Source organism: Diadema setosum, chromosome 15 (genome assembly GCF_964275005.1).
Source record: "Diadema setosum chromosome 15, eeDiaSeto1, whole genome shotgun sequence".
Taxonomy (NCBI): Eukaryota; Metazoa; Echinodermata; class Echinoidea; order Diadematoida; family Diadematidae; genus Diadema; species Diadema setosum.
In genome coordinates this window covers 8,135,582-8,162,821 of record NC_092699.1, presented here as the reverse complement: position 1 = coordinate 8,162,821, position 27,240 = coordinate 8,135,582, and the positions used below count along the sequence as shown (strand labels likewise).

The window sequence follows — 27,240 nt, the reverse complement described above, 5'->3', positions numbered from 1 at the left end:
AGGTGCAGCATAAATTTGTAATAACAACGTATTGATAGAAAAACTCCCTCCACTTCAGTTGTCCTTCACTATCATCATTCCATGAGAAAAATATTGCACTTTTGGATAGCATAACTTTCCATAGGCCAAGTGGTAAGATCTATGGCATGATATACACTTTTCACTGTGACTCTCCTACAGTCGTGTTTGCATTACAAGTTACAACAGCATGGTGGACCTGAAAGGGTTGTATAAAGAATTTGATTTCTACTAAATGTACATCTTAAGCTATGAATGGGGAAAAGAGCAAGGGGGGGGGGGGGGAGATACTGTACATGCATTGTGGATTTACTCTTTTGCAAGCACAGAAGAAAGATCAAACTCATAAATCAATTGATGAATGCACACAATTGGAAGAATAAAGCAATGCCTGCACATGTAATGTTGTAAGATAATAAAATCAAAAGGGCTCTAATAGGAAGATATGTCAAAAGGGCTTTCAATAGAAAGATACGCCAAAGTGGCTTCAAATACAAAGATACAAAAAAACTGTGAGGATGCTGAGAGAGCTGTCTGTGTGTTTGCTTTCATTATTAAAGCTTGCTAAAACTTTGATGGAAAGACAGGGGTTTCCTGGGGTGTTTCATCAATTTAGTCAGTGCTGACAAGTTGTGAGTCTCTGACAATTTCAGCAAAATCTGTGGATTTGATTGGCTGAGAAGCTCTGGTCACTGACTGTTAACATGGTGATTGTCAGAGACTGACAACTTTCATGAAACGGTCCCCTGGATAACGAGAAGAGCTGGTCAATCATCAAGAACTAGATGTCGAGATCATCGTCAGGATCCTCATCATCGTAGTCGTCTGCTTGGTCGGGCTCGTAGAAGATCTGGCCTGAGCCCCGACTGGCACTGGAAACATGCAAACAAAATGAAAACCATGCATCAGATTGCCAATGGAACAATCGATAGAAATTCAATGCTACATCAACATTGACTTTGGTATGGAATAAGAAAAAAAAACATTTCATATACAAGAGTCTATAGTTAAAAGTCTTGCTCAAACTGGGCAAAGACTAAAAAACACACAAAAAAGGGTCTACCGATGGGTCCTGGTTGTGTGTTGTGATTTCAGTCAAGAGTGATGTCACACATAAACTTGCAAATTAGATGGTGTGATTTCACCATGTGTGTAACAATTCTGATAAATATGTAATGCTTTAGAAATAGAGGGAAGCAGACATTGTATTCATCACGTCAAGTCATTCAAGAGCTGTAATGAATAACCATTCTTAAAACTGTTACACTTGTGTTTCATGCACAAACAAATGAACCAGTTTGGTGAAACATATGAAACTTCTCCTTCTTTACTCCAATCACTGCCAACCTGCCTGGTGTGCCCAACAATCTTTATTAACATGAATTTGAAAAATAGAATTTCTCTTTCCTACCCCTTATCCCTACAACCATCAGAGCAGCAATTTGTCTCAAACAATAAAATGCCAAAACGGGATGTTTCTTTTACCTTTACAATTGAAGATCTGAATATAAGAATGACCCAAGTCCAATTTCTGGCCAAATTCAGTTTGATATGGGAAATTGTAGCTTATGATAAATCCTAATTACCCCCGGAAGTGCCTGAAATAAATGAGTTAAATCTTAATGAATGTAAGAATGAAGGACTTGGGTCATTCTTACATTCATATTATAGCGCCCTCTCTCGTCCTTCTCTCATCTCTATAGCAGAATATCATGTATATGATTCAAAGAACGACCCAAGTCCATCACACAAAATGGCCTCTCCACAATTAATGTAAATGTTAATTGCCATAATAATATATGTTCTAATTTGTATATACAATGTTGCCTTCCCATCACAGTTAAATAGAATATTATTGGACGAATAAAAAAGATATGAAGTTTTTTTTAAGTTTACTTGAAATGGTCTTCCATGGACTTGGGTCGTTTTTATATTCAGATACTCAATTTACACACACACACACACACACACACACACACACAAAGCAAAACATGTCAGGTGATGGCATTTGACTTTAGTATTCAAGTAGCAAACAATCAACGTTCAGAAGTTCCTAACAGATGTAGCTAATGCATAAAACTTGTGGACAATATTTCAATGTTCAAACAAATGCCTGCCAAAAGTTTCTGCCCAATTTTAACTGGTACCATGCCTTTCAGAAAAAAAACAGTGTCTCTATTTTTCTTTCAAAGTGATTATCACAGTCTGCAATTATCCTTGCCCACAATTTAACTTACTTTTCTGCCACTTTGGTGAAGGGAAGGACGACATTCTCCTTGGCTTTCCTTTCAGAGTCTTTCAAGGTCAGGTTGAAGGTCAAGTTGGCTGTTGGGTCAAGCTGGCAACACAAATAGGTGAAAAATGCATATTGACAACACAATCAAGCAAGTTCTTGGAGAGCCACAGACACCATCAAATCATACACAAGCTGGTGAATCGAAGATTCAGTTAGAACTACAAAAACTCAAAGGGAACAGCTGAATACTTTCATACATGTATTTATCTATGATTTAACCTCCATATACACACAATTTATTGGACTTTTTCTCAATTACTATAAAGTGACTATAATGTATTGTAGGTATAAGGTTACATGGGGCCTTTTACAAAGAGACCCCTTGTGCATCATTTGATCCCTTACATTTATTCACTGTACAATTGCCATTTTTCTTGTACATTGTGACAATGAATGAAGTGAATTGAAAAGATTCACTCATTCATTTTGCAATCTGAACTTGAAATGTTGAGATACCTACTATAAACAAAATGTTAACCCACATTTTTTAATTAAACAAATACATGTAACATACGTACTAAGAAGAGTTGTGAACATGATCAAAACATAACAAAACAAAACAATAAGGTGTGATCACGCCAGCAAAAAATATCATCATTCTAAGCGCTGACCAACAGGTAGCAGGTATCCCAGCAGCTCCAATTAATTATTCAGATTTCCCCATGGTAAATCCCACAACCTACTTCCCCAAAAGAAGAAAATGAAACTTTATGTATTTCGTAGGAGATGTGTTGGCTATATGTGGATATTATAGACAATGATGGTCAATCCCGAGATTTGTGGTTTGAGTTTCCTATCCACAGAAGTTGTATCCCAAGGCAAGGATTTTATCCTCACTGCCCAGTCCCTCGAAGGGGACTCACTGCTATTCTCATGGTCGGACATCCGGGTATTTTGCGTGTCACGGGGTCATGGATAGCAGTGGAGTGAAAACAAACCATACACGAGCCTGGAGTGTAAACGCTGTACGTGTTTTCTGCCGGGGCGCCCCGTGAGCATAGCGCTAGCGCAAGCTGTACTACTGTACAGTAGCTGTGCGGGCAGCAGGATTAGGCCCTAGGCCTACCCTAAATTAGGCCCTACCCTAAGCCTACTACAGTACTAACGTTAGGCCTATAGACCTACCTGAAGTTTCTTTGAGGTACTAAGTAAGCGTAGATATCGTGTTAGGGCCTACTCAAAGAGGTTCTACTGCACATCTGGCCATTTAGTCGGGTCGTTGATCCAGAGTCCTGCCGCGATTTCATACGGGCACAGGTCCAGTCCGGCTGCCTTCACCTTGGCAAAATGCCGGGACCGATCGATCGACAGGATCCAGATTTTTAGAATATTGCTGGCAAGACATGATGCATGTATCTCATGAATGATAGCACAATGACAAAATGAATAATGAAAAACATTCCCCATGTACTGTCTGCGTAGAGTTGCACATAAATTATACGCGTCACACATGCACAGCATGCAGTATGCGCATTATGCAGGCTTAATGCAAGCTGTTTGTTTTCACTCCAGTCAACCGGAAGTGACGTGTAGCCGACCGCAAGAATATGGTCCATGGTCACTTGCTTGAATACAAAAATCCATTGCTTCATGAGCAGCCACATAAACAAATCATTACAATACAATGCAATGCAAACAGCTGTAGCTCAATTTCTTTTACTTTGAATACTGAAGTCTGCCTGCCTGTTCCTTAGTGTTGGGATTTGTTTGTTGCTGTTGTGTTGTTGTTGTTGTTGGGTTTTGTTTTTGTTTTTGTTTTGTTTTTGTTTTGTTTTTGTTGTTTATTTTTTTTTTTTTTTTTTTTTTTTTTTTGGGGGGGGGGCATTCAGAAAATGTCAAATAAATGATTTGGCAAGTTGAAGTTTTGTAAATGTGCATGAACATAAACATGTGATCCTGCAAGATTTACCTGGTGCTCTTCTTCCATTCTTTCTGCCGTCTTTTGAACATCTACGAAAGTCAGGAGTCTGTAGTCATCACAGATGCTGTAGCCTTCTCTCTGTGTATTGAGGATAAACAGAAATCTCATCAAGATGAATAATAGACATGTGTTTCACTCTGTGCATCAAGTAACAACATGACTTCAAAGTGAAGAGTGCAGACCATTTCAACACCATCTACACGTATACAACCAATACTGTGCTGAAGAGCACGCAAAGTGTTCAACTGCTGAACTCAAGGCAGGTCATTGCCAAATTGAGGGAAATTTCAACCCAAAATTAGACATACAGTGTATTCAGTAGTCTTATTCAAATGCCATTTTTATTTGCAGATGAAGCTTTTAGGAAAAATGTTAAATTAATGAAATTCTTGCATTGAGTTGATTTTTAATGCAACTGATTGGCAATGCACCTAATTGACGATATCTACTTTGATGTAAGGCAATTTGTCAATCAGTCGCAACACAAAAATGCTTGTATTTGGTATCACCATCTTCATCTTCAAATACATTACTACCAGCATTATCATAACTAGATTTATCATCATCATAATAAAAGCAAAGTATGAAGAATGAAGACATAGAGTAATAATACAGATGATACATAAAAGGCTTGATGCATATCACTCAGACACTGCACATACATGGATGAAGACAAGTAGCAGAAAATGAGAAATACAAACATCAATAAGAACACTACATACAAAATAATAAAGGAAACATTTTAATCTGACAAGAGAAAAAAAAGGACTTGACCCTTGGTAGTAGACTCAATAACAATGTTGACTACAAAAATATGAAAAGCAATTTGCCTGCCATACATTGCATGCTATAAAATGTAAATTGCAGCAACACCCTTGCACTAATTCAAGGTAATGCAACTTCTCTTTTCTTTTCTTGAAATTCGTGTGAAGTGCCAACCTTTCGTAAGACTTTTCCTGAGGACCTCTTGTGCAGAATGTCGCAGAATCCCATAGGAGCAGCGTCCAGTGGAGCTATGGACATGTTAGGGGAGACAGAGATGACGGTCATCGACAGATGACCTATGGCTCTCAAGGCGGCTTCGTCGTGGACATCTCTGTGGAGTAGACTCAATACCTGCTGGACCTGGAAGTCTGGAAGAATCCATATAGAATTTAAAACAAAAGAAAGATCACCTTACCTGTAAATTCTTCTCATGAATGCCAAAAATGTTTGAAGAAAAACAAGCACAAACACTTTGCATTTTCAACCCATTCAGGATGAGCTCATCTTGCTACCAAATGTGTTTCCTGTAGACACCTACCTTCAACAGGCTTAAAAAAAAAAACCCAAACCAAAGCAGAATCACACTCTCATGCGCTACATTGTATGGCACGGTGCAATATCAGTCAGCATGTACCAGGTATATCTGGTATATGATGTGAATTCAAAACAAAACATCCACTTGAAAATGCTAAAAGGTACAAAGTTCATCGAATTTAGACCAGTTGTGCAACAGACTAAAAAAAAATGTGACATTGCGAACCCAAATTCACCTGATTTATCAGGCAAGTGTGTGAGTGAGTGCAGTGCTCGGCATGTGACGGGAACGGTTCTGTGGACGATGTGAGGTGTGAGGGAGTCGATGACCACGGCAAGAACTTTACTCTCCTTCCTCCTTGTGTCAACGACGTGATCGATCAAGTCCTTGTCGGAGGTGAAGCGGACCAGGTTATGCTTGCACAATGTCATACTGAAATAAGAGAGGACAGGCATTACCAAAAATGATATTCATAGAACGTTGTATAGGCTTAGGTAGCAACGCCACATCATAAACAATTATGCATTTCCATCTGTGAGATATCTTATGTTAAATTCTCCTGTGGAATGGTTAGAACAGGACTATCAGAAATTATATGTCATAAACCTGCACTTAAAAAAAGTAATGACAAGCATAATGGTGCACTCTTTGTCTTTGAAGATATGAAATGATAAACAAACTTGAGAGCTAGAAGGCATTCTTTGGCTTGGGTATGCACAGAATCAGAATAAGGATGGAGGAAAAAAGATACAGATGAGTTAAGGGGTTCAATGGTAAAAGGCATAATATTCAATGAGACATTGTACATATGTACAGTACTCATCCTTTCACCATTTATCACATGCTACAGGTGTACATATGTACATGTATGTGAGTCGACCACTTACGAAACACACACACTACTACAGTCAACCTCGCCTACGTCAAATCTATTTGGACTGAAGAAATAGCTTTGACTTAGAGAAAATTTGACTTATAAGGGATAAACCTCAATAAAATATAAAGAGAAGAGGGCTTGAAAAGACCCTCAACTTTGAATAGGCGATTATTCAACTTATGCGAGGTTGACTGTACTTAAAACACCCGACTATGAAAAAGATCTGAGACAACTAATGTACAGCATATTGTCTCTTTGAATTCGCACCTGGCTTGGTTCCACCCCTGAGGATCTGTCCATCCATCGTGACACGTGACCTTTAGTCTGGTCTCAGGATCGGAGCCAGCCAGGAGGGCATCTGGGGTGCGATCAAATGCAAACAGGTGCACCTCATCCACCCTAGAAGAGAAAGAAGACAAAGTAAAGAGACTTAGAGCATTGACTTCTCTAGAAATGACAAAGGTTTGATGTTATTTTGGGTTTATTTTAAAAAACATAAAATTTATGACATTTTTTCATTAAAGCTTATTGTGGAGACAGACAAAATAAAAAGGCCAAAGTATTTCTCCTGACTAATTTGTTTCTTTTTTTATTTTGTTTTGTTTGTTGTAAATGTTGTTGCTTTTGCTTTTTGCAATTTAAAGGGATGGTACAGTATTGGTGGAGATGAGAATGGGGCTTTTGACTTTTTGCAAGATACCAAGAAAACACTTATGAAATAGTACAGAGCATACCATTTCAAGAGGAATTCAAAGTTGATTGAATGAAAATCGGGTTTGGCATGACTGAAACATCCAAAAGCAAAGTAAAACAAAGCGATCGTAAAAAAGTGTGGGTCCCACACTTATTAGAATCGATCTGTTTTGGAAATCTCAGCCATTTCAAAACCAATTTTCATCAAATAAACATTGAATTCCTCATGGAATTACATGTTCTTTCATATTTCATATGAGGTTTTCCATGATCTCACCCAAAAATGTTAGAAACCTGAAATTAGGTCTCAACCAAAACTATACGCTCCCTTTAGAGAGCAATTGTGAACCAATGCTTTATTGTAAATGCAATTGTGGTCAAAAGACAAGGCATTACTTGGCTGGAGAGTAATGCTTCTTGCATTGTACACTACTAAATTTCAGTATTTATTTGTCATGGTATAACATACACAACGTACAGGGAGGATGAATCAATTTTGACGATAGGGAAATTTTCCATGCCAGATTAGTGATTAAGTTCAGTAAATAAGAACAGTGATAAATTATGTTACAAATACATTGTATGAGTATAGGGCACAGCTAATCTCAATGTACATATTCTACATGCAGTGTATCTAATCTGCTGTCTGTTTCATTGTGTACTTGTATTTGTGTAATTTTCTTCCTCTTCCATACTGTATCATCATCACAAAATCTACATACACTGTATTTTCAGACAGTCTCTGGACTATAAAATTACACGTAGGTGATTTTAGCAGCTTTGTGCAAAGGGACAATGAAGAAGTAATGTTAATATGATTTGGGGGAGGGGGGGGGGGTTTATCTCCCTTTTGAATCCTGTATTTAAAGTGCATGCATCCTGCTCCTGGCAGCGTGCTTCCTCTGGCAATCTATGAATGAGGATTCAATGGATATCTTACCCAAGCAATATGAATGACAGCTATCAACACGGTCCAAAACAAAGCACAAGCCAAGTTATACATGTACAGCACTCCCATTATAACAAGCAGGGATATAAAAAAAATTTTGTCACAATGTGACAACTATTCACCTCCAAAAACTATTATCTGTACTTCCTTTAATATATCAATTCAACTATGACTAAACTTTGATACAACAAAAGAAAACTGCAGGTCCTGTAGACTTCTGTATTTATATTAATTTTAACAGGAGTTGCTTGTACAGCAAAAGAAGCAAAATACAGGTAAACTTGGAGCAATCTCTATCAGCCATCATGAAAATGTATCAATTTTTTTAATTTTTTATTTTGTCTTCTTTTTGGAATGAATATCTAGTGAGTGTGCCTGTAGACAATTAGTGGTCACAACACTCTAGATATGTTAACTTTCCTCAAGCTGGTTGTTTTGTTGCCCACTTGTAGTTTTGAGGATCTATGAAACATTGCCTTTCTCTATACTGCATGCTTTCAGTTTAATCTGCTATTTTCAATATTTTTCTTACATTCATCTTTTCTGTACAAATTTCCTCTTAATCTGATTTTGATACAGAACCAATATACGTATTGGTCTATAATTCTGTAATACAATACTCCTGTTTGAATGCCATCATTGCATTGTTCTATAAAATGCACATGTAGCACTAATTTTTGTAGGAATTTATACCAGACTTACCTTTTTGCTATTTCTTTGATGAAACACCTCAATATGTGCCGCCCACTATGCTCCACTGTATCTGTAGGCATGGATTAGAAAATTGAGAATGTTGCTTCAGTCCCTATGCTAGAAACATGAATGCCGGAGAATTTGCTTTCACAAAAAAGAAAACAGCAGAGATTCTCAATTGATATGGTGAAGCTGTGCACATACAATATGCACATAATGCAAAATTCACAGGATACTTGACGTCTTAAATTCCTCTTTGCTACCAATAATGACAGTCCATACTGTTGATAGTGCTTGTGATGGGAAGTGTGACATGTATTCTTGAAATATTCATTCATATGAAAAACGAAAGCAATACAATAAAAAACACGTACTTAAACATTTCATACTTTTTGAGCTCTGTGCAACAAGAAAAGATTATTTTTTAAATGATTCCTCAAAGGCTCAAACAATCGTTTTCACTCAGCATGCTTTCTAATAGTTACACGTCTATGTTGATACATTGTAGCACTTGGCATCCACAGCCACAACTGATACCGGTACGCAAGGCATACAAAACCCTTGTTGTATGTCTAGAAATCTCCTTGCTTCTAACAGCCAAAAGGCCGGTTTAGTTGCATAACATGTACATGTATTGTACATAGTATGTTGCATATAATAGTCATTCATACCTTTTTTCTGTAGAGATACTGCTTTTGTTTTGTATTGAGGATAATCTATTGAGGATAATTTCTGAGCAGTTGGACACCAAGAGCAATGTGTACCACCTCTACTTGTCCATGTAGGCCCTATAAATATCTCTCACCTCACACTCATTTGACATGCATAAGGAAACTAGTTTGAGGCCTTCTGTCATATTTTCAATGGAATCTACTTTGATATAAACTATTAGTACTATACATACATTTGTATAAATTTGCGGGGCATCAAAGCTGCTTATGGGGGGGGGGGGGGAGGCACAAACTGGCTTTTTCGTGCATGCTATGAGAGCATATCACACATTTTGGAGTCTTGCCGCCTTTACTGGTCAGTATAAACAAGAAGGCATAGACCTAATCAGCAATTTGAACTTTTTTACATGTACCCAACAGGGGTGTACATAATTGTTAGATTACCTGCAGAGGACAAGTTGATTTTGCCATCTACCACACATTTCCCATACATACCTATCAAAGTATACATTGACTGTACTTTGTTAGATGGGAATGTACGCAAGTATTGTAGGCCTATCTAAATTTAATGATAGCAATGATATGGATTTGTGGATCATGAAGTATGTACGACTGTGATTAGCTCGACCAGACGCCGTGCGAAACACAGTGTTGTGTACAATGTACAATGTGTACAGCGACAAGGCTGTGTAGAGTAGAGATCTATAGAGTAAGAACCCCAATTTTCGGCCGGCCTCCAATATCTGGACACTTACCACTTATCACAAGGCAGCAAAGTCGGCTGTCACAACACAAGCATATCACATCGTTTCACATACTAGCACACTCGTTCATCACAGGAAAGTGCCTGAGTCACCTCCAAAAATCCATCTAAAATTCCAAATTTTGCTGTCAAAAACGTGGAATCGCCGCAACTTTTCCAAAGTGCGTGCGAATTAGGCCCCATGTAAAGAATCAGGGTCGCTGAAAAAGCGCTGAAAATTGAAAAATTACGCCGTTCTGTTGCAAGATTTTTCACTTATCGCAAGCTCAGAGTGTGATGGTATCCTCAAAAACACAAAAGAAAAACAAAATCTCTGTACGTGCCGATGCAGTGAATAAATGCACAAGGGCTGAATGCAAGTGCAGAGTCCCCAAAATTCAGACACGAACGGGCACTGCAACATCACCGATGCAACCTTGCGCCAACAAGGTATGGCGCGCGCGGATTTTTCAGCGGCCTTGTATGCGCATTGACATTGGGCGCATGTCCGAATTTTGGAGACGCTGTCCGAAGTTTGGGGAAGTGACAAGGTGATAATATTTGGGGATTTTGTGAAATTTTATGATCTGTTTTAATAACAAAATCAATATTGGGAAAAATTAGGTTGATACACTTACATTATCATAGGTATAATTTTGTAGAGTATTATTTTAATTAAATAAATATTGCAAAAAAAGCTTAAGTGTCCGAAAATTGGGTCTTTTACTCTACTTAGACTGTGATTTGTGACACTGAGACACAGTGACAATGACACTGTCATTGTTTTCACAATTCTTCACCAAAACACTTGACTTTAAACCTATCTCGAAGTCGAAAAAGACGCAGAAGACCCAGCCCAGCCCAGTACACATGGTACAGTAGCTAGTAGGCAGTATTTAAACAGGTAAATCGAACAAATCCAACAACATGAACAAATGAAATAAATTTTATTTGCAAATGTTTTCGAAGATAAGATAAGTGGGCCCTGGGACGGATTCTTGAGACAGACATTCAGCAGCTTCACAACAGTGACTAAATTAGTCTAGTCACAGCACAGGCAGGCATGCACGACATGGTGCTTGCCATACACAATGCATGCCAGTCATCACTCGGGTGATTGAATACATGAACAAAACATCAGTCCCATGATCTCTATACTCAAAATAGTACGCTGGTGCACACGACATGTAAACCGCACCATCACTAGCGACTACAACACAATACAACAGTTTGTAGGGTGGCACATCCAATTACCGGACGCTTTCTTTTGTGGCTTTGAATTCCGTACTCAGAGGATGAAATTAGGGCTAAAAATAACATCACTTACAGCATGTATTCACAGACTCCTGGAAATTACAAATTCGGCCAACTGATGTCAATTGTTCACTCCAGTTTTTAGAAAATATGCTTCAAACATAACCCTCTACAAAAGTTGTCTTTTTGCGCAGTGCAAAATCGCATTGTATTACCGGACACGATTTTCGCAATGAAATAATCGACATCTTTCGCACCTAATACTTGCACAAGAATCACAATTTACATGTACATCACAAATCATCGTACACATTATCACTGTGCGGATGACAAAGAAAAAATTGGCAAATGAGGCTAAAATTTCGTATTTTACGGTAAAATGTCTGTCTTGAACATTTCGAACAGTTCACACTACAGAATAAAACCTTGTGAAAAAATCGACAACTGGTTAGACTCTACTTCTAGTTTACATGCTTTGTCTATTGGAGCTGCACGAGCGGGTGATGAGTTGCGGGCCCCTTGGCCTTAACTACACGTAGCCGCGACAAAACGCGGCTACACCTCTATTCCTTCGCAGACGTTGTCATTTTTCAGTGTGGTTGTGCGACTCCTCCATGAATATCTTTATTAATCGTGGAAAACTAAAATACAAGGAATTATCGTAATCTATGATAATCATTCAATAATCGGTATGCGATTTTTTCTTTAATTACGTCAAAAACTCACCGAAATCTGTGGCTGAAATCAGGTCTGTAAACGTCCTTATTGCTTCACTCCTCATCTGCGTGTTATTTGAATGGCATTCACTCTCGTATACTACAACGTACAACGTAGGTCGTAGGTAGTCGGAGAGCTAGAGGGCGCCTCTCCGACTACCTACGTTGTACGTTGTAGCATACGAGAGTGAATGCCATTCATAATAACACGCAGATGAGGAGTGAAGCAATAAGGACGTTTACAGACCTGATTTCAGCCACAGATTTCGGTGAGTTTTTGACGTAATTAAACAAAAAATCGCATATTGATTATTGAATGATTATCATAGATTACGATAATTCCTTGTATTTTAGTTTTCCACGATTAATAAAGATATTCATGAAGGAGTCGCACAACCACACTGAAAAATGACAACGTCTGCGAAGGAATAGAGGTGTAGCCGCGTTTTGTCGCGGCTGCGTGTAGTTACCTTGGCCTTAGCCTTAGCGCACAACTATTCCACATCGTTCGCATTTGAGGACGATAGCTACAAATTTCCGATATCGATCAGTGAACTTTTGGTTCTATTGGAATCTTCAGCATTTTTCCTGTATGTGACCAGTGAGTGGGATTTCATAGAATTTCAGTCTCGAAATGTGATTCAAACATGCATAGGGTAACATCCCCAGTATTCGGTCACTTAAGCTTTTTTGCAATATTTTTAAAACTAAAATAATACATACATACATCATATCTACAGCAATGTACAAACATGAAATATATCAAATTTCTTTAATCTCAACTTTCATTTCGTTAAATATCTCACAGAATTGTACAAAATCGCGAAATATTTCACCTTGAAAATTCCCCAGTATACGGTCATCGGCTCCAGTATTCGGTCACGCGATGTGCGCGTTCAAAGTCAATGCGTGTTCAAGGCAGCTGAAAAACGCGCATGCGCGCTACCTTGTAGGCGCAAAATTGCATCGGGGAAGTTGCGGCGACCGTTGGTGACCGAATACTGGGGCCTCGGCACTTGCATTCAACCCTTGTACATTGGGACACTGTATCGGCACGTACGGACATTTTGTTTTTCTTTTGCGTTTTTGAGGATACCATTACACTCCAAGCTTGCGATAAGCGAAAAATCCCGCGAGAGAACGGCGTATTTCTCGATTTTTAGCGCTTTTTCGGCGACCCGTACTCTTAAAACTGGGCCTTATCCACGCGCGCTTTTGGAAAGTAGCGCCGATTCTGCACTTTTGACGGTAAAATTTGGGATTTTGGATGGATTTTTGGAGGGGGCTAAGGGAGTTTCCTGTTGTGAATGAGTGTGTAAGTATGAGAATTAGTGTGATTTGCGTGTGTTGTGACAGTTGAACTTACTGGCTGGTGACTAGTGATAAGTGACCGAATACCGGTGCCTGACCGAATACTGGTGCCCTTACCCTAAATATTAGCTATCTCGAGGTGCGGGTCACTCAACTATAAATTTGAGATAAAAAGTGAATTTTTTTCGTGTTTTTACATTTTTATGTGGCGTTTTTTGCGATTTCGGTCCACACAAAGTTCTGTAAGGCTAATCTATGAAGTCTCGCGCGTACAGAATGTCATTAGTATGCAAAAATGTGCGTGTCCGGTACGCGTGTTTTTTTTAGACGGCACAGATTGGGGACCCTATCCCTAAACCTAACCCTAATGTTAATCCTAATCCTAGTGTAGTAACCCTAACCATCAAACCCTAACCCTAACCCTAACCCTGACCCCAACCCTAACCCTAAACCTAACCCTAACCATAAAACCTAACCCAACGTTTTTCCCATAGGTTTAACACGCGCCATGCCCCAATCTGTGCCGTCTTTAAAAAAAACGCGTCCGGTACCATGCGTCCGGTAATACCATGCTTGCCCTTACACATCGAGGCTCACACCAGGACACTATTTAGAGTATATGGGACTAGAAGAATATGCTTTGCTCATGTATCCAATTACCCGAGTTCATGCAAGGGATTATCTCCGATGATTTTGCCCTTACCTTGAATCAAAATCGAATTACTGCTTTCAGACCCCGATGCTACCTGCTTTATTAGGCTGTTCATGTTGAAAGCTGTGTAGATGGAGGCTGCAAATGGTTTCGATCTTTATCCCTTTGTTGTCTTACTATAACGCTTTCATGCGGCCAGTACAATCGGCCCGTGCCGCATCGGCCCAACTCCCAGGCCCGCGGGCGCGGTAGCTTGGTATCACGATGGACGAACCAATGGCTGGTACAAACCATAGAGCTCTATTATACAGCTCTATGGTACAAACGCTACCGACTGCCCTGTAGCTGTTTATACACTGCCCAGTCGCTGTAATAGGTTGCCTAATTACCCTACATTTACAGCGACTGGGCTGAGCATAATAGTTAGGTCGTACCAGTATTTACTCTCTCTCCTCGACAGAGCGATTTGTCGAACTATTTTGTTTGTTTGCATGGGTGTATGCAAGGGGGGGTCGGGAGGGTCGTACGACCCCCCCCCCCCAAATTTTCAAAAGGTCCACTTTTTGTAAAAGACATTTTTGTTTTTTGAGGACTTTTTACTCTATATAGGCCTACAACAGGGAAAAAAAGTGACCGGTGTTCCAGCAAATTGTCAAAAATCTCGTAAATTTCGTAACTTAGTTTTAATATGCCATAATTTACCTTATTTCTAAGCCGCACTGCCATGCTGAAAAAGTCACTTTTGTATGCACCAAATGGCCCCATTTTAAGATATAAAATTCAAAAACTCCCTACCGTGGGAGGGGGGACACCCCCCTCCCACACCCTCCCCCCGCTCGGTCGCTCCGCTCCCTCGCAAAGGTAAAGGTCCAAAAATTTTGATTACGACCCCCCCAGAAAAAATCCTGGATACACCCCTGGTTTGACTGTAATTGTTTGTTTGTTTTTTTGTTTTGTTTTTGCTTTAGCGAACCTATATGCATTCCATTTACTGGGTACAAGGTAACACTCATTTTTATTTTTAAAAATTTTAACCATTATAACACACGTATAGCCTATCATGCGTAGACATTGAAACGGGTGGGGGGGGGAGAGATAACAGGTAGGCCTATTATTAATCACCCCCCCCCCCCCCCCCCCCACTAGGCCTTCGGGGATTAATTTCTATTATAGAATTGGCCGCTCAAAGTTCATCAGTGCATTCGAATTAATGAAAGGGCGTGCAAATTCAAGCGATTTTGGTCACTAGCTGCTCTCCTCTCACGGTTTAAATTCTTTGAATATTCAATTTGATTTTATGTCATTTCTTTTGGGTTTGATTTCATTGAAATTCATTCAATTTAACAACCTAAAGTTGGCATTCAATTTTCGCGCCAGCTGGACAAACGTTCAAATTTGTGCCAAAAATACGGGCCTACCAGTTTTAATTTCATTTATACTGTATAGGAACACACAACTTTGAACGTTCGAATTCAATCAAGCATACAAAACTTCTATACGGCCTTTTTTCGCTGCCATTAGATGATTCAATTTCATTTTCACATTAAAGTCTCATTTGATTATCTTAATTATATTGGACGTACTTCTCAGTCCTGTCGGTCGACCTTTCTGCTACTTTCAATTCAATCCTAAGCTAAGAGGTGTAACAAGGGCGGATCCAGGATTTCAGTAAAGGGGGGGGGGTGCAAACAATATTTCTGGTGCTACTTCAGGATTTCATCTCTTTTTTTTCATTTCTCTTGTTTTGACAACAAATAAAGAGGGGCCCGTTGCCCCCCCCCCCCCCCCTCTCTGGATCCGCCACTGGTATAATTCAACATTTAGGAAATAGTCATATCCCAGAATAGCTTAGGGGTCCTGTTATAGGCCTATGCAGCTATACGTCCAAGTCAGTATTGATCAATTTTGATTCCATTCCTTGGTTCTCCGTGCTTTACCTTGAACCCTACCCCCCCCCACACACACACACACACTGAAAACCGTTCCGCGGCCCCTATAGGTTGTACATATTTTGTTGTGTAGCAGCGTCTATCATGTATGAAGTGTAAATGTACATTGTATGTGTTTTCTTTTAACTATTCCTTTCCTACATTTACCTCGATGATCCATCGCATCGCGTGCCTCGCGTAAGCTGGTATAGATCCTTCATACTTCTCCTCTCCCTTCTCGTCTTTTTTCCTGTCCTCATGTCTCTTTCTGTTTCTTCTTTCAAAATAATTTGATTTTTTTCATCCACTATCTTCTTTTTCCTCTCTCTATATTTCTCTTTACAAGATAGTTTATATGTATGTTTGTCCGTCTGTTTGTTTGTTTGTTTGTATAGGTCTGTATGTGTTGTGCACCTTTTATAAAACTTGCTTTCCTTGATGTTATTTAGTCTTTTTGTCCACGAGGAGACAGCAAAATACAAGCTTAACTTTTTAGCATGTCTCCTCCATTTCCTGCAACTTTAGGTTTAATTCAATTTTCATTTGTTTTTGTATAGTGCGTAGTATTGCTAACTTCACGTAGTTTTCTTTGTTATTATATACATTGTATTGATATTGTGTTATTTTGTGTACGAAAATGTTTTGCATTGTTGGAAATTAAATATACGAAATGAATGAATTTAGTTTGCATATTCAAACAGCTGAGTAACTACAAAGAATAAAAGCAACAACGAAAAAGACTCTTGAATTTGAATTCCTAAACGCTCTCCACGGCGGTGCTGATGCGAATTTGAATGCGTTGCACTTGCATTTTTAATATGAATGCCCTTTTTACACCCTTGTGCGAGTGTGACAAAGCATGAGGAACATAGGGCCTATACTGAATATGACTAAAACATATTCACATCTATTGTAACTTACAGTGACATGTTACAGTGTTGCAAGCATTATGCTTGGACATAAAGCTGCAGATCGGTCCAGGTAGATCGTCCAACAATTGTCCAAAGTATAGAGGAAGAGAATCCAAACTGTTGATGAGTGTCTTTCTTGAAATGAGAAAAGCTGAAATTGCTGAGAAGCTTCATTCTTGGGGACAATGTACATAATAACAAAGTGTTTCTGTTAGACAATGAACATAATCAAAAAGTGTTCCAAAGTGCTGATGTTACCCTTCTCTGTAAGAAAGTGTTTCAAAGTGCTGATGTGACCCTATTTCTTTGTACACTATACATATAGAAAGTATCATGAATCTGATGAGAGGGATCACGCTTGGTTTTAATGGTCAGCTGTAGGCACCTGGGATCGAGACAAGGGAATACCGATTGTAAAGAAAACGTATAACTGGTGAAAGTCTGACACTGGTCAAAACAAGATGGGAAGTGACAGTTTAATCTTCCCCATGGTACTAGCTTATAAGTTGACAAGGAGGACTGGTATACAATGTGCTGACATTAGTCCCTCACAATAGGTGTTGACGCTAGTCTTTATTGTGCTGACAATGCCTTGTGCAGTGTCCACTTCATAATTATTCATGAGATGACCACTGGTCATCTATGTGATTGGTTAATAGTGTCGGCAAGGGGAGAAACATCTATGTGCCATTTTTAATGTTACATTTTGATTCGGTTTCCATATACAGAAGGGGCGGACTCGATGAAATAATCATATGCATGAAACTTTAGACTCTCGTAAAAAATCAAGGTGCAAGACCCTAAAAAGTTCGGTAACATCTCGACATCTTCAATTAGCTCATTGAGTGAAGAATCACTTCACTCCAACTGTGATGTGCACATCATATTTCGGCTGAATAAAAGTCCAGCGGACACCAAGGTTCACATACGACTTGTGTGGAATGGGACTTTGTTACCGGTGTGTGTGTGCACGTGAATGATGCGTGAAAAGTACGCCAACATCCATGAATGTTGAAAACCTCGCTACAGTGAGAAACCCATGAAATCGCATGCTAATTAAATCAAATTGAATGAACTAGTTACATTTTTGAATGTCGATCTCGGTGATCATTCAAATTCACTCGAACTTGAATGACCGCATCCGTTAAATCGAATGCAGATCTGATGAATTGGGTGGGAAAACCAGGTTTAGGCGGGAAAACTTATTCACGCCTCTGAATAAGACTGTGGTATAGCGGTGGAGTCGTCTCGTCCGGAGGAATAATACTCAATAGCATGCGCACATGGCGTATTGGGCAAAGTAAACATCATGTAAGGCCTAATGTGAGCTTTGACGTGGAAAACATATTTTTAGCACACAGTCCCTAGACAACAAAGGAAGGTGACTGGTTTGCGCTCAGGGGTAAAAACCTCCCGCTGTCATACTACGTATGTTAAAAAAAAAAAGAAAAAAAAAACCAAAAACAAACACATTTCCCACTTTTGATCTTAAAACCCGTTGAGGATGAGTCCCGAGTATATCTACTCGGGCAGGTGTCTATGAGAAATGCCTGTTGTAGCAAAATCAGTCCGTCCTTAACAAGGTTAATAATTCAAAAACTATTATATCACATAATAATAATAATAATAATAATAATAATAATAATAATAACGTCTTATTTATCCAGGGTAGCCTCTTCAGTGTTGCCACTGCTCTACCAGAGGGCCCTGCCATTATTATTACCCCAGCGTTGCCAGGTCCCCATTTATACGACTGGGTCGAGAGGGACAATTGTGGTTAAAACATCTTGCCCAAGGACGTAAGCACTGGGCAGGAATCGAACTTGGGTTCTCCGATTGGGAGTCGGGCGTCTTATCCACTATGCCACAGCGCCCCCACATAACACTGACATTGATAAAGGCAACTATAGCTAAAGTGTGTGCAATTTTGTTGGAGGTGATTTAGAAATGAAAGCATGAATGAGTTTCATCAAGTTCAAGATTTGTCTTTAATATAGGGTTCAAATTTTGGTCCATTTTCAACCCTTTGTACAAAACTTTAACTCTGCACGAGGCTCAACTGGTGTGTATGGAAGTGTGTGGTTAACATCCAGACAATGGTCCTGAACAATGGCCAGAGTTTGAATGTTCTACATACAAAAAGTGAGAAATTCCACTATCACAGCTAGCCTTTATCTATTCTGAAATGTATAGGTACGCCAGCACATGAAAACATGTGCTTACTTCTTTCATGTGCATGCATTTTACGCTTTACCATGAGTTCAGACTAGCAGTGCCCAGGACAATCCATCGTACGAATTAATAAAGCATTCAAGTGCCCTGGAGCAAGAGACCAGAAGTCTAGTCAGCAGAGCTCTGAAAAGGTATTAATTCGTGGTATTCGTGTCTATTGTTCAGGGTCATTGTAAGCACGCCCACACCCACATACACGTTAGTTCCTGTGTAAAGCTCAATTTTGTACAGAGGGTTCAAATTTGACCCAAATCTGGAACTTAACTTTAAAAACTGATCATGGCTTTCATGAAACTGATTCATGCCTTCATATATAGTCAAATCACCTCCAACAAAATTGTACACTATTCAGCTATTACTCGTATCAAAAAGTGATATCTGACAAGGGCGCCGGAAGCGGGGGGGGGGGGGGGGGCCAGGGGTGGCACTTGCCCCCCCCCCCCCCCCAAAAAAAAAAAAAAAAAAAAAAATGTTGGGGGGGCAAAACGAGTTTTTGCCCCCCAAAGTGCCCCCTGTAACAAATAATTAATCACTGATTTAAAGACCAAAATGAACAATAAAGGCATATTTCTTGTCTAAATGTTGTAATTTCATAATTGAAAATGCAAAAATTTTCGCCCCTAACGGGGCGAAAATTATAATACACAAACAACATACATTATTGTCTCTATTAACTTAAGAGTAAATTTAATGTATAGATGGTAGCCTCGTGTCCTCGAGTGTGCCCGCTGAAACGTACCTTTAGTAAACCTTACATTTTTCATTTTCTTCTTTGCTTTCTAGCAGTATAAGAATATTTGTTATTGTTCGAACGATGCGATCACGTTTAATCTTTTAATGAGTACATTTCACATAAATTGCAAAGTGAAAGTGGCTCGCTCGTTCTGCCCGTACTCATAGTAAAATGAAAAGTTCTCATATAAGTTATTATCATAGTCCTTCGCTGTGATTTCTTTTACTATGTTTAATTCCTCAGAAATTTAATTTAAAATGCTCAATAAAAGCGACTTTTTTTGTTTTTACAAAAAGTCCCTACCGTGGGAGGGGGTATCCCCCTCCCACACCCTCCCCCGCTCGGTTGCTTCGCTCCCTCGACGAGGATCGCACCATCACATAATATACCCCCTTATGTTAAGATCATAGTCCTTCCAACTGTTTTTTTTTTTCAATATGTTAATTCCCTAGAAATTTGCATGGCCTATTTCATTACGAAATCAGTCTTTTCGTCGACGAAAAGACAATTTAACGAAAGGATATCCTGATAAATCTGTCTTGGCATTTCGTGAATAAACACAAAGTATATTTAACATGGTATTCTGAGAACTGGGCTTGAGTAGAATGTTATAGGGATGTCATACAGGTCACGCAAACTCTTAGACAATTTCTGTCTTCAGAAGACATAATCGTACTCTTATCTATCAGCCCCTGCACATAGATTGTGTGCACATGGACACGAGAGATGAACTTTGCAATTTGATAAAAGACAATGATTTGATCATGCGCATCTACCCCCTCCCCCCCCCCCTCTCCCTCCCTGCACTTGCCCAAACATAAATGCCGTTTAAATAGCTAGGTCGAATACATTGGCCCTCTTGGAGGTGGTGCCCTGGCACATCCATGATTGCACTCTGTAAAGCCAACAAAAGCTTCAAGCACATAGGCCCGAATTCCCGAAGGTGCCTTTGTCCACGGTTTAAACCATGGACAAAGACCTTAGTTTTGTACGGGTCGCCAAGTGTCGCATTGCCTATTTCATTACGAAATCAGTCTTTTCGTCGACGAAAAGACAATTTAACGAAATGGTCATTTCGTCGAGGAAAATAAATGACTGATTTCGTAATGAAATAGGTCATGCGACGATTGCTTTCCTTTGGCAAATAACTACATGTTTGCAGAAAACTGAAAGGTTATGAGGAAATTACATTCATACATTAATAACGTGATGTGAGGTATGTGATCCTGCATCACAAAAACCAACAAAAGTCGGCAGAAATGGATTTTTAGTTAGGGCAGATACTGAAAAAGCAGTTTTTAATCTTTGCAATGATGTATAATTCATTTCAAAGGGACTCTCTTCACCTATCTAAATATTGGAAAGAAAACACACATTCTGGAACAGTGTATATTGCGAAAAGATGCGCTGAAGTAAATGGTCAATTCATGCGCTTTATGGTAATGTTATTTTTTTTTTTTATTTGTGGGGGCGCTGTGTCATAGTGGATAAGATTCTCGACTCCCGATCGGAGGACCCGAATTCGATTCCCGCCTAATGTCCCTCTCGACCCTTGTGCATAGGTACCTGGGGTATAGTATTAATAATGGCAGGGGCCTCTGGTAGAGCATTGGCAACACTGAAGAAGCTACCCTGAATAAATAACACCCCATTCCTATTATTGTGATCGTTATTATTATTATTATTATTGTTATTATCATCATTATTAGTATTAGTATTAGTATCAGTATAAGAATTAGTATTAGTATCAGTATTAGTATTAGTATTAGTATTAGTATTAGTACTAGTATTAGTATTAGCATTAGTATTAGTATTAGTATCAGTATTATTATTAGTATTAGTATTAGTTTTAATATTAGTATTAGTATTACTATTAGTATTAGTACTAGTATCAGTATTAGCATTAGTATTAGTATTAGTATTAGTATTAGTATTAGTATTAGTATTAGTATTAGTATTAGTATTAGTATTAGTATTAGTATTAGTATTAGTATTAGTATTAGTATTAGTATTGGTATTGGTATTAGTATTAGTAATATTAGTAGTAGTAGTAGGAGAATTAATATTAATATTAGTATCAGTAGTATTAGTAGTAGTACTAGTATCAGTATTAGCATTAGTATTAGTATTAGTATTAGTATTAGTATTAGTATTAGTATTAGTATTAGTATTAGTATTAGTATTAGTATTGGTATTAGTATTAGTAATATTAGTAGTAGTAGTAGGAGAATTAATATTAGTATTAGTATCAGTAGTATTAGTAGTATAGTAGTAGGAGAAATAGTATCAGTATTAGTATTAGTGTTAGCAGTAGCATCAAGCCTCGCTCTGTACAGTGAATCGGACAAAAATCAGGATGGAAAATCCGTAGTACATACAACATTAAGGGATTATGAAATTAAGCTGAAATCGAGCATGCTCTTATACATATTGTATCCATTCGAACATTTGTGTTAAGATCCCCAACTTTAAAACTAGAATAATATTTTTTTTTTCCAGAGCGATCGTAATAAGAGAAGGGACCCATCATTTATTACGACCGCTTTGTTTTACTTTGTTTTTGGATGTCTCGGCTATTCCAAAAAACGATTTTCATCAGATATACTCTGAATTCCTCTTAGAATGGTGTGCACTGTACTATTTCATGAGCATATTCTTGGTATGTCGCAAAAAGCTGAAAGCCCAATCTTCATCCTCACCAATGCTATATCATCCCTTTAAGTGTGCAGTTTGACAAAAGGCGCTGAGGTGATCATGCGCACATCTCTTTCCAACACGTCCCATTATACAATTGGCAGACATATTTCCCTTTTGCTATAAAATCACAAGGGGCATGAGGGAAGTGGAACCCCGCCTTGATCTCCACATATTATCCACGATCACTCTCTGCAACACTACCAGGAGCTTACAATGTGGTTTGAAGCCCCGTGGTAATAAATGCATTGTGCACGTGTGTATGCATGGGTACTGCAGCCGAACTCTTAGACAGTTGCTTTCTTTGCCACGAGAAGAACATCATTGCGGAGAGCTGAAAGGTAATGTGAAAATCATATTAATGCCTTAATAATAACGTAAGTGAGAGTGGAGTGAACTGGGACGCGGGAGAAGTCGGACACCTCACATATCTCAAAAAGTTTTGAACTAATCGGATTTCAAGTCTTATTGGCTATTAGGCTTTTGGCATCAGAGTACAAGCACATGGTAACTGTTCTGCAACAACTCTGCGTGGAAGTTTAATTTTGAATTATTTTTTTTTCGGACGCTTTTATTTTGTTGCATTCATTGTATAATGTTTTCTGAATAAATCGTACGGTTTTATAGCAGGCACTTAGCATGCTCTTTGTAGTCCTTATGAGTTCCAATAATTTGAATTAAATGATTTTGCAACAAAAAAAAAAAAAGGTAAATTGTGATGTAAGGCGCCATTTTGAATATTTGGGGGTGGTGGGGTGAACTGGGACAGCCTCACTGTCCCACTTCTCCCTGCATTCAAAGCTATAATAAAATATCAAAGATCCAATCCAATTCTGAATATCAGAAAAGTTATACGGGAAAATTCATTGAATCACAATTTTTGTCCCACTTCTCCCCACTCTCATCTACGTGTTTTCAGTGGCATACGTGGATAAATTAATCCTATCAGTCAGCTCGATGTTTTTATAAAAATCGGGAGTGGTGACATTTTGTTTTGAAGGTATAATTATCAATTGCAAATGAAGCAAAATCCTAGCATTAGTACTTTTTAAAAAATAGTTCTAAAATATGAGTTATAGTGGAGCGGCATAGCTTGAAAAATTAGAGGAATTGTGCATTTTATGATAAAAGCACCAAATTTCGCACACATGTTGACAATGACATTTGAAATAAATTCAGATATTGGGCCATCGTAAATAGCGCCCTCAGCGGCCATGGCAGCCATTTTTCAAAATGGCCGCCATAAATGCCATTTTTCGTAAAAATTTACAAATTTCAGGAGGAAAAATCAATAAGGATTTGCAAACGAGTGGGAAATAACATTTAAAATAGATTTAAATATTGGGCCACAGCAAATTGCGCCCTCAACGGAAATGGCAGCCATTTTCAAAATGGCCGCCATAAATGCCATTTTTCGCAAAAAAATTAAAAATTTCAGAAGGGAAAACCAGTAAGATTTTGCAAACGAGTAAGAAATAACATTCAAAATAAGTTCAGATATTGGGCCATCGTAAATACCGCCCTCAACGGCCATAGCAGCCATATTTTTCAAAATGGCCGCCATAAATGCCATTTTTCGTAAAAATTTACAAATTTCAGAAGGGAAAATCAGTAAGATTTTGCAAATGTGTCGGAAATAGCATTCAAAATAAATTCAGATATTGGGCCATCGCAAATTGCGCCCTCAACGGCGATGACAGGGATTTTTAAAATGGCCGCCATAAATGCCAGTTTTCGTAAAATGTTAAAAATTTCAGAAGGGAAAATCAATAAGATTTTGCAAACGAGTGGGAAATAACATTCAAAATAAATTTAGATATTGGGCCATCGCAAATTGCGCCCTCAACGGCCATGGCAGCCATTTTTTTCAAAATGGCGGCCATAGATGCCAGTTTCCGTAAGATTTTACTAATTTCAGAAGGGAAAATCAATAAGATTTTGCAAACGAGTGGAATATAACATTTAGAATAAATTTAGATATTGGGCCATCGCAAATTGTGCCCCCAATGGTCATGGCAACCATTTTTTCAAAATGGTCGCCATAAATGAAATTTTTTCTCTGAATTTACTAATTCCACAAGAAAAGTCAATAAGATCTTGCACTCAATTCAAAAATTTCATTTGAAATATATCTTGCGCCTATGTATTACATTATTGTAAAAAGCGCCCTCAATGGCCATTGCAGCCATTTTTCAAAATGACCACCATGGATTCCATTATTTTTTATTTCCTGATTTCACAAAAGGAAAAGTCAATAAGACTTTGCACACAATTTGAAAATCATGTTTGAAATAAATATTTGTATTAGATTATTATATGATTTTTGAGAGAAGGTGTTTGCATGGCGTGGTATTAGATACACTTGGTTTGCGGTTCACCATGTATGTATAGTCCTGAGAAGGACTGTTGGAGTGACAGGAGAAGGATAGAAAGAAAAGTTGGATGAGAGGTGAGAATTGAGTAAGAGTATTCTTTCTGGAATGAGTGTAGTCCTGAAAAGGACTGTGAACCAAGGAAGTATAGAACCAAGGAAGTATAGGAGAGTAGGAGGAGACTCAACGTTTCGGACAGTTGACTGTCCGTCCTCAGGAGTGAGATTATTATAATAAATAATTGTATTAGATTATTATAATACTGCCCTCAACGGCCATTGCCGCCATATTCCAAAATGGCTGCAATTGTCATAATCATTTTGTTTTAAAAAATGGTAATTTCAGAAAGAAAAGTCAACAAATGTGTACATAAATTGAAAATCATGTTTAAAATCAAACAATATAATATCCAGGTTGCACTAACTCTAGAAAATGTTCTATCGCAAATTTTCAAGAAGAAAAAATGCTAATAACGGTAATTGCAGCCATTTTCAAAAATGGCTGTCATAGATGCCATTTTTCTTTTATGAAGATGTCCTAATGCCGGAAGAAGACAATAAACATTTTTTGCGCAAGTTGACAATTACATACAAAGAAGTTTAAACATTGAGCCATCATAAGCTGTGTTCTCAATGACTATTTCAGCTATTTGCCAAAATGGCTACAATACACTCTTCTTTTTCTTTTTTTTTTTTGAAAATTTGCTTAACTTTAGAAGGAGAAGACAGTAGAATACTCACAGAGACATTGTGTAATCTGAAATATGGTGTTAAAGAAATCATTTGAGGAACAACTAAAATAAACAAGGCAAATGCTTAGCGATTATATCTCACCAATGATGAATGCATATTTTAGGTGGCAAACATGAAAAATTTCCGAAAAAGAGTAGTATAAATATCCAGGGATAATTTCGCCATGTATCAACTTTGACAGTAACACCATATCATTGAATATATGGGACTATATGACGTGTATCTATTCTAAAATGTAACTTCCTAAACATTCTTAAGACATTCTTAATGGCCTTTCATTTTACCAAAAAAGTTAATTTACTTTATGCTATGCTTCCATAAAAACACATACATTTGATATCCATACTGTTAGCCATCACACGCGAAATACTGCAATTAGAACTAAACTGAAAACATGAATTTAGAACTAACCCATCAATGAAACCTTTTTTTTCAAATTTAAATTTCTTTGAACACCAGGTTGCATTAGATATAATTGCTCTTTAGCAGTATTCTATTGCTTTCTCCTTCTGGAATAGGCAAATAAAAAAAAGGAGTGTGTGGAAGCCATTTTGACAAAGAGCTGCCATAGCCGTTGGGGACGATGTTTAAATGGTGGCTCAATATCTTCATTTCAAATTCAAATTCAAATTCAAACTTGAATTTATTTGAATATCTTTTGTCAATTTCCACAAGAAATTGTATTGTCTTCTGGCATTATCATATTTTCAAAAAATAAATAGCATTTATAGTGGCCATTTGGAAAATGGCTGCCATGGTCGTTGATGGTGCCATTTGTAATGGCCTCATATATTATTTTCTTTTGAATATGATTTTCAACATATGTACAAATTTCATTGATTTTCTCTCTGAAATTAGCAAATCTTTCCACAAAAGAAAAAGAAAATAAAAAAGAAGCAGACATCGATGGCGGTCAGCATGGCCCTTGAGGGCGCCTTCAAAGAAGACCTTATACTTAAATTTATTTTTTAGCAGAATTTTCAACTTGTTTGCAAAGTCTTATTGACTTTTCCTTCTGACATCAGCAAATTTTTGGAAAAAAAAATGGGGGAGGGGGCATCCATGGCAGCTGTTTGAAACTTAGTGGCTGCTATGGCTGTTGAGGGTGCACTTTTGGATGGCCTATTATCAAATTCAGTTTGAATGTAATTTTCCACCTTTGTGGAAATTCTGATTGACGTCTGCAACACTTTACGAAAAAGACATTCATGGTGGCCATTTTGAAAAATGGCTGGAATGGCCATTGAGGGGGCAATTTGCAATGGCCCAATAAGTTTACTTTTGAATGTAATTTCCCACCTGTTTGCAAAATCTCGTTGGCTTTCCCTTCTGATTTTAGTAAATCTTTTCGAAAATATAGCATTTATGGCGGCCATTTTGAAAAATGGCTGTCATGACCGTTGAGGGCGCAATTTCCGATGGCCCAATATCGAGATTGATTTTAAATGTCATTTCCCATTTATAACCAGAATTTCATTGACTTTTCCTTTTGAAATTAGCATTTTTTAAAATGAAAAAGTGGCAC

The 27,240-nt window shown here is 38.2% G+C and overlaps 1 protein-coding gene across 1 annotated transcript; it reads right to left on the bottom strand.

The window, feature by feature from the left end:
* Window positions 1–111: 111 nt before the first annotated feature.
* On the bottom strand, window positions 112–14,208 carry LOC140238980 (elongator complex protein 5-like). The gene is made up of 8 exons (XM_072318876.1): window positions 14,145–14,208; window positions 8,757–8,817; window positions 6,680–6,811; window positions 5,771–5,967; window positions 5,175–5,368; window positions 4,224–4,313; window positions 2,256–2,356; window positions 112–890 (listed from the first exon to the last, which is right to left on the bottom strand). Exons 1-8 carry the CDS (start codon window positions 14,206–14,208, stop codon window positions 800–802), a joined length of 930 nt encoding a protein of 309 aa, XP_072174977.1. The 3' UTR covers window positions 112–799.
* Between the last annotated feature and the right edge of the window lie 13,032 nt (window positions 14,209–27,240).